Consider the following 9309-nt stretch of genomic DNA (forward strand, 5'->3'; position numbering starts at 1 on the left):
ACAAAAATAGGGCTTAATTTACAGGACTATCTCACCTTCAACTAGGTTTGTATTAGAAATTGGGGTTGATTTGATTATTTTAATTTTATTTTAAATATAAGCCATATTTGAGTTTATTTTCAAGTTACACTACATGTTCAAGTTTTATTTATTTTCTTGTCAAAACAAACTCGAATTTGTTCACAAGTTACTTAATTTATTTATTATATAATATATATTTTTTAATCCATCCACATATATTATACACCTTCAAAGTCTTATGCACAGCCCTTAGTCCATAGTTGAAATTAACTTAAAAAGACTGCCATGGTCTTTATATTTAACATTTAATGATGTTGATTACAAGTAAAAACCCACCTCATGCTGTGCTTCTGAAAGATACCTAATGCACTGAAAAGTTGATGGAAATGACCAAGAATTTAAAAAGCTTAAGATTATTACTATTAAACAGGCTTAAACTAAATTAAAATTAGAACAATAGAGGGCTGGGACTTAGGAGAGTAAAACTCTACTCATAATCTAGAGACATGTAAAGAAGAAATTACAAGTCATAGAGAGACCCTCCAGAAAAAGGAAAACTAAATTACGAGTCACAGACATCTTACACCAACAGGGTGATTGACTAGCACAGTGTGGCTTTTGATTGCCAAAACTAAACTATGATCAATTGTTTGGCTCCAAATTTGATTTCTTCTTTCATCTTTCTTATAAAATCATCACATCTTTTGTTTAGCTCTTCCGTACTCAGTAGCCCAAATCCATCTTCTTCTTCTTCTTCTTCATCTTGCATAGTCAAAAGCTCATTTTCTCCTCCTCCTCCTACTGTAGTCAATGACAAAGACCCATTTGCTATTACTTGTTCCTCTTCAACCTCCATAACTACAATTTTACTTTCATCCAAATCCAATGCCTTATTCTCTGATTGTTCAGGTACTGATTGCTGCCAATGTCCTTTTTTGATGCCATGTTCTTCATTAAGATAAAGATTATCCCCTGATTGAGAATGAGAGTTCCCAACCAGACCGGAATTCTTGACTATAAAAACTAGGAGTCCATTGCAAAGTAGGAACACGTAGTTCTTGTCAATTGTGTAGCCAGAGAGTTTTATGGGTAAAGTAGAAATGGTGTAGGCATGAAAGGAGTGGAGAAGGAAAGGGAGTAATGAAAAGCTAGAAAATAAGATAGTTAAGGCTGAGACTGAGAGTAAGAGTCTAATGGCTTTGTTGGGATGGTAGCAGAATTGGGCCAATTGGCTGAACTGACTTGCAGCTTGGATGTATGGATGCTGGGACGGGATGTTATCCATGATCTTTATGATAACAACAAAATTTAAGAGCTTCTTTTTTTGGCGTGTGGAGAAAAGGAAACTTTTGGGGAGAGCTTAAAGGGAGCTATGACTATTGAATTGAGAGGTGCTGAAATCTTGCTTCACTTCACTATATATAATGAAGGAGCATGGTGTTAGTACATATATATTATTTAAAAAAAAAGTAAAGAAAAAGGGACTCTTGGGTAGTACATTTAAAGGAAAGAAAAAGACCCCAAGTCAGCCAACAACTTATTTATTTTATTTTTTAGGGAGCCAAACCAAGTAATCCTTCTAGACTTTTACTAGGGGTGAAGAACGAGTCTTCTGACACGGTTAATTCTCAAGACTTTTACTTGGAGTGAAGAACGGGTCTTGTGACACGGTTAATTCTCCAGCTGTCTTACATTACAACACCATCAAGACTAGAAAGCATAGACGTAGAATTCAATTCTCTCACTTTATGAAATTCCTTTGTCTTCACAGTTTCTTTGGGATAGCAACAAATAGAATGCAGGGCGGGTCTAATCAGAAGAGGCTCATCCCTGTCCCACATCTATACCCCAACAGAACATGATTCGGGCTTATTTGAGTCCAGTTCAAGTCAATTTTTTTCGCAAATCATATTTAATAATTCCGTGGACAAGAAACAATTAGCTTGCTATTACAAGGGATAGAATAATAATAGTATATAATGCTAAATACAAATATACAATTATTAACCCGTCTTCAATCCTCATCCCATCTTCTCCTCTTCCAGGTAAACTTTGAAGTTTAAGTCAATTTTCTTTTACAAGAGATTTGCTTCTCTGCCAAAGTTATACCAAATTCTATATTTTCATTTTGTCCATTAGTCATTAAAACATTTATATTAGCTCATGCAAAAATTTATGTCTATTTAAGCATAAGAATTTACTTTTTTTTTTTAAAAAAAAAAAAAATTTATTTCACACAACTACTTTACAAAAATACTTATATCAAATTATTTATTCTACATTCTATTTTATTTAAATAACTCTCAGTGACTTCAACCACGACAAGACCAAACACCCACATCACCAAAATGAGCAAGACCTTAGGTCTCTCTCATTGTATGTCTCCTCTCAATGTGAGACCCACATCACCAAATTTCCATTAATGGGATTGATTTTGAATTACCATTATAGTTTTTTTGGTTGCTAATCAAATTTGATTTTGGGTTTTCGGTTTGATTTGGGTTTCTCAGTTGATGGGTCAATCGAGGTTTGTGATAGGATGATCAAATTTTGTAATGGGTTGTGACTTGTGGTGGTGGTGGCTACAGGGGCGACTTAATAGTATAGGCGAATAATACAGTCACCTAAGGCGCCCAATTAAAAAAAAGCCACCAAATTTTAACTAATAGAGTTATTTTTTTCATTGTAGTAGTATTAATTAAGCTCAAATATTAGTCAATAAATAAAATAATATTTTTTTATCAAATGAGAGAGAGAGAGAGAGAGAAATGCATCTACAACATTTTTCACAACAAATCCTAAGTGGCAGATTATTACTAGCTGTTATTGGTGAGTAAAAAAGTAATTTCAGTGATTGATTCAAATTATAATTAGTAACAACTTAACACCTAGGATTTGTTATGAAAATGTTATGAATGCAGCACTTCTTAAAAAAAAAAAAATTTAAAAAGAGCAAGACAAAAAAATTTCACAATATTTTTAACAACAATTAAGTTGGAAAACTTTATTTCATCTCTCTCCCTTTCCCCTCTTCTTTGCTCTCACTATCTCTTAGATAAATCCATCCACTACCGCAACCCAACAACACCTAGCCACCCAAAGGCAGCTTGAAGTATTTGGAGGCTTTAGGTAAAAACTAAAATGAGGCTTTTTATATATATTTAAATGTGACTTAAAAAAAATTAAATATTACTTAAATGCTATTATTTTATTTTAGATACAAGATTTCTAATTAACTACGTTTTTTTTTTTTTTTTTAAGAAAGTCTATAGACACAATAAAAATTGACAAAACTTTTCACATCTATTGATATGACAGATTGATAGTAGTAAGTAAAAATATGATTTTAGTGGTGAACCTAAATGAGAACTTGTAAAAATGAGAAAAGAATAGAACATGGAAGATATCAATAAAATATTCAGATATAAAGTTACAGCAGTCATGTATATATATTTGGTTAGTGTAATAACAATGTCAGCTTACACACTTTTAAATTGACTTATGTTATGTGCAGTGGTGGGTGGATTTATCTAAGAGTCAGTGAGAGCACAGAAGAGGGGAGAGGGAGAGAGATGGAATAATAAGAAAATAATAGAAAATTGAAGAAATTAATAAAATATTTAGATATAAAATTACAGTAGTCATGTATAGTTATATGGTTAGAGTAACAATGATGTAAGCTTACACACTTTTAGATTGACTTATGTGAGTGATTTTTGAGCTTAAATATGTAAAATTCACCCCTTATGTTATTTTACACGTGCTAACGTGAGTGTTCTTAGTAAAATGATTTATGAACATTAGCTAGGGTAACATGATAGAAATTATACTCTAGTTTAATTTAAGTGTATATGTGTGTGAAACTCTCTCTTGGAGACTTGAACCCTGTCCCTTGCCTTCCACACCCTTACAAGTACTTATATTTGTAGAGTGACCATCACATCAAAAGTGCGCGGTAGTGATAACCTTGTTAATACTTTTTTATAATTATAGTGATAACCTTGTTAATACTTAGGTTGTGTTTGGTATTGACTTAAAAAATTAGTCTTTTTTACTATTCAACTTACTTTTGCTATTGTTCAACTTATTTTTATTACTATTCATAAGTCCTATTACGCTTTTTAATACTATTCATAAGTCTTATTTTACCACTTCAGCTAACTTTTAGTTTTATCTATATTCAAAAAAAAAATTTAATTTCAACTATATAAGCTATTCTCATATGGGCTCTTAAGAGTAGATGATACGCAAGTACCTACTTTTTAAGGTGATGACCAGAATTGACCTTTAGTCAACTTAAATTATAGCCTTAGACTAAGTCACTCTCCTTGGTAATGTTCTCCCAGTCAACCGTGTTTAACCCGCCAATTCCATAAAAAAAAATAAAAAAATATATATATATATATATATATTTATGATTTCAAATAAAGCTTCATACTTTTAAATTATTCATATAAAATCTTAATTTTTCAAAAACTTTTCAATTCAAAATATGAACTCACCATGTGTAGAGTAAAATATATTTAAAAAATGGCATAGTGTGACTTCGAATGAAATGATATTTAAATATAACTAGTCGCTAACCCGTGCGATGCACGGGAAAGCTACTAATTTTTTCCAAATGATATGATATTAGCTATTGGAATTCAGCATCGATTCCCTGGTTGCACATTCTTATTTTTCAATTTCATTTATTTGATGTCTTCCACTAAATATTCAATGCATTCATTATATTTAAAAAACGTTGAAGTTTAGATATTGTTTTTCAATTCCTCTTCATTTTAAAGACACAACTATTGAATCTCAACAACATACCAATGCAAATATTAATTACTTAAAATTCAAAATAAATTATTTAAACATGATAAGTTATAATTCAAATTGAGTCTCATGAGTTTTTTAAATGTAAAGAGAATACTACAATATTTAGAAATTAAATATAAGAGTTTAATTCCTCAAAATGCTAAATCCCTACCTGCAAAACCAATAGAAGACAATGATAAAAGTAGATTTAAAATAGCAACCATATGATCACTATTTAGGAATTCTATCAAACTCTTGTGAGAAGCCAATAACAAAAACATATGTACAGCCAACAAACATCATTATTATGTACACATATATACAGCCAACCAAAAAAAAAAAAAAAACTCTTGACACACAATGATACTATTTGATTAGCTTATGAAAAGGTGCTCACAAGTTTACTATGGCCCTTTTCTAAGTATTTTGAGTACCAATCTCCTAATGCACTGACTAAGTTGGTTCTGCAGTTGTATAAGTGATGTTGCATTTTTGCAAATTGATTTAATTAGTTCAGTTTTGAATATATTTTATTTGTATTATACTCATCTTAATTTACTATGTAAGTACTACATATTTTTCTTTTTATTTTATCTTAGTAAAAATAAACTATTTTGTTTGTTTTAAGTATTCTTCCTAAAATATGCAGCAGATATACTATGCTCAAGCTGAAACAAAAGTGCATAGGGAAATAATTTTTTTTGTTTATTGCTGATTCAGCAGATAACTTATTGAAACAATTTCCTCAATCACCCTCTTAATTGAAATATTGCATTAATGAATGCTAGAGATATATAAACGTGTAAGTTTTGTGCATATTTCAATAAAGTTTCTCTCAAGGCAAGCTTATTTTCCTACAAGTTGGCCAAACCCATAGTAGGTATCATGAATGAATAACTCCAAGCATAAAAGCAGATTTAAACACAATGTAAAGAAAAAGAAAAAGAAAAAAAAGACGTATAACATGCGAAGAGCTTTTTAGTTCTATTGAAAATTTATTTCTAGTTAGTTTGATTGCAAATTTTTTCTGGAGAGAGATGAGGAGGTCAGGTCTATTGACAATAATTAGTACACGAATCCAATTCAAATGTAAAAGGACTCAATTTCTTAACGAAGATCAAATTTGTCATATAAACGGGAACAAAAATCATTTACTTAGAGGGGGAAAAGCTGGAAAGGAAAGTACAAATGAAAAAAGACGCTTGCTTAAATTTAGCATCATCAATGTGCTCTTAAAGTACCAGCAAACATTTACTTAAGAGGGGAAAAAACTGGGAAGCACAATCCCTGAAGTATATATTTGTCTCTCCCTATGTATCTTCCATTACTATGTGCAATAGCCTTCAGCCTAGTTCCTAAAGGTCAATTTCAAACTTAGAACTGAATTCATTGTGCCTAAAAGAATGATTCTGCGAGGAATTTACTTTCTGTCCCTAAATAAATATGATGAAAGTGGAAATCCTTGCAATAATGGAATGAAAATTTGATTGACATGCTTCTTCAGACCATTATAACAAATGAATACATGGTATTTTATCGGAAAAACAGCCAACAGATTAGTTGACATAGGACAAATTAAATTTGTCCATGTGTGCTTGTAGTGGGTTTAGGATTAGGTGAATTTGTTGATCTAGGGTTTAGAATTTTTGAAGCAAGGATTATGAGATTGTCTTAAGAATTAAAAGGGGGTTTGATGAGTTATTTGATGGTTTTTTTTGGTAGAAGAAAGTATGTGGGGTTTATGGTTTTGAGAGATAAAGAAAGTGCTTGATTTGGGGTTGAATGGAAGAAGGAAAGGAGAGAATTTTATAGTGTTTAGGGGTTGTGTGAATAGTATCCATAAACAGTACCTCAAGAAAGAGAAGAAGAAAGGAGAGAAGAGAAAGGGAGAAAACAACATACGCAATCCCACATGCCAGAATGCTCAAAACACAATCCATCCTTTGATTACATTGAGTACAAAAATATATAACGAAGGATTCTTTCTTGCTAGTAGTAATTGCCCGTTTGCTAACATGATTTCAAACCACACAGCTTTTTGTACGCTTCACTTTCAGTTTCCACACAAAAAAAATTCAAAATTGACCAATAGCTCAGTTTCCACACACAAAAACATATAACTAAAATTCAAAAAACACAAAAACAATTCAAATTGACCAATAGCCACTGAAAGGGAGCGCATCCAGAAGCAGGTACAACATTCTTGTATAATCATTTCATTAATTTTCTTTCTGTTGTTAGCACTTAAAGTTGAACTGACTACATTTGGTGAAGGTGTTTTTGCATTTCCAATGGACATTGAATTGTTCCATTATGTTATGTCTGTAACTGAAAAGGGATGCTAATGAAAATGGCAGCCTTCATAAATAATGGTAGAAAATCCTAATGGCCATGTGTCATGGGATGAGAAACCTTATCAATGTGATTGCTCACATTTGTTCCTCTAAATCCATTTTAAATGATGAGTCTGTAGCTTCTGATAATGTATAGAATAGGAGTTGGTTCCACTTGTCATGAGAAACCCATGGGCTCCTGAATGGTTTTTTTATAGTTTTTTTAGTTCTTTTTATTCTTTCTTATAAATAAATTTTAATAGTTATAGCAAACTTACTGAACATTCATCTCAATGTTTGCAATTACAATATGTTCTGTGCAGCTAAATAATTTAACAAAGGAGAACACAATTCTAGTTGAGAAGTTACTGCGTAAGTACTATATATGTTCCTTGTGTTTACTGTTAATGCAATGTGTATCTACTGGGTAAAAAAACAAAAACAAAAAAAGACCATAATAAACAGCAACCATAAAACTCATTAATAGAAGACAAATATATACAGCCAACCAAAAAAAAACTCTTGACACACAATGATACCTAAACTGAGTACCTTACCAAAATGTTGGCCCCAACTTGGGAACTATTGTTTAGCTTATGAAAAGGTGCTCACAAGTTTACTATGGCCCTTTTCTAAGTATTTTGAGTACCAATCTCTTAATGCACTGACTAAGTTGGTTCTGCAATTGTATAAGTGATGTTGCATTTTTGCAAATTGATTTAATTAGTTCAATTTTGAATATATTTTATTTGTATTATACTCATCTTAATTTACTGTGTAAGTACTATGTATACAGCCAACAAACATCAATATTATGTACAAATATATACACCTAGCCAAAAAAAAAAAACTCTTGACACAATGATACTATTTGATTTTTTTTTATTAAAAATATAAGGATTGGTATTTGGTACTACTTGAGACTATTATAGATTCAAAAACTCCAAATTTGTGAACAGAACACTACAATATACTATGATATTAAAACTCCAAGCATAAAAGCAGATTTAAACACAATGTTGAAAAAAAAAAAAAAAAAAAAAAAAAAAATTCAGTATGAACAACGTAATGAATAACTAACCTCAACGTACTCCACAACAATTTCGCTAAGATTATCAAGAAGCAAGCAGATAACTCCACCTCGCTCAGTTTCCACTAAACAAATTCAAACCCGTGACTCAGTTTCCACATAAAAACAATTCAAATTGACCAATAGCTCAGTTTCCATACAAAAACATATAACTAAAATTCAAAAAAAAAGTTAAATTGATTATCTAAGTGTGTGCACAAAAACTACAATTCAATCAACTATAGAATACAAAATAGGCTGGGGTAAAAAAATAATCTATAGCTCAGTTTCCACACAAATTGAATAGCCGTGAAAAAAATAAAAGCATACCTAGAAATTGAATAGCCATGAAAAAAAAAAAGAATCGTGAAAGGTTTATATATATAGTTATAGAGTCCTAATCTATATAGAGTTCGGATTCAGAAAAAAAAAAAAAATATATATATATATATATATATATTATAGGTTTATAAGATAATACCTTTGGGCCAGTCTCGACGGGCTGGGTCGGTTGCATTGCCAATCAACATAGTCGTTGGGCAATGGGCTGGGGAAGAGTGGAAACTGAGCGAAGTGGATATGGGTATGGTGGGATCTGTGGCCATGGGCTTGCTGTGGAAGGGAAGAGGCAGAAGATCGGTCTGTTGGGTCAGATCGGTATCGGGCTGTTGGGTCTTGCCATGGAAAGGGAAAGGCAGAGGATCAGTCTGTTGGGTCGGATCGTTGGGTCTTGCCATGGAAAGGAAGAGGAAGAGGATCGGTCTGTTGGGTCGGATCGTTGGGTCTTACCGTGGAAAAGAAATGGCAGAGAATCGGTCTGTTGGGTGTTGCCGTGGAAAGGAAGAGGCAGAGAATCGGGCTAAGGAAAAGGTAGAGAAGAGCTCGTAGAAAGGTGGGAGGAAGGTCCGGTGGGAGGAAGGTCCGGTATTCGTGAAAGGGAAAGAGAAGGCAGTCGGGTAGTGAAAGAAAAGGCAGTCAGGTGTTTTTGTTTTTGTTTTATCTTTGGTTATGGTTTTTATTTTTTATTTTTTTATTATTTGTTATTATTATTTTTTTTAATGATGTGCTGACGTGGAAAATTGT

General features: G+C 32.0%; 1 protein-coding gene across 1 annotated transcript; it reads right to left on the reverse strand.

The window, feature by feature from the left end:
• Positions 1-499: 499 nt before the first annotated feature.
• On the reverse strand, positions 500-1453 carry LOC115957839. The gene has a single exon (XM_031076171.1). The coding sequence runs from the start codon at positions 1304-1306 to the stop codon at positions 653-655; it is 654 nt and encodes a 217-aa protein (XP_030932031.1). The 5' UTR covers positions 1307-1453; the 3' UTR covers positions 500-652.
• Positions 1454-9309: the final 7856 nt, after the last annotated feature.

The sequence above is a fragment of the Quercus lobata genome, chromosome 8 (assembly GCF_001633185.2).
Source record: "Quercus lobata isolate SW786 chromosome 8, ValleyOak3.0 Primary Assembly, whole genome shotgun sequence".
Classification (NCBI taxonomy): Eukaryota; Viridiplantae; Streptophyta; class Magnoliopsida; order Fagales; family Fagaceae; genus Quercus; species Quercus lobata.

Bases quoted from the DNA above. Each gene is read 5' to 3' on its own strand.
- LOC115957839 (XM_031076171.1), bottom strand. From the start codon at position 1,306: ATGGATAACATCCCGTCCCAGCATCCATACATCCAAGCTGCAAGTCAG.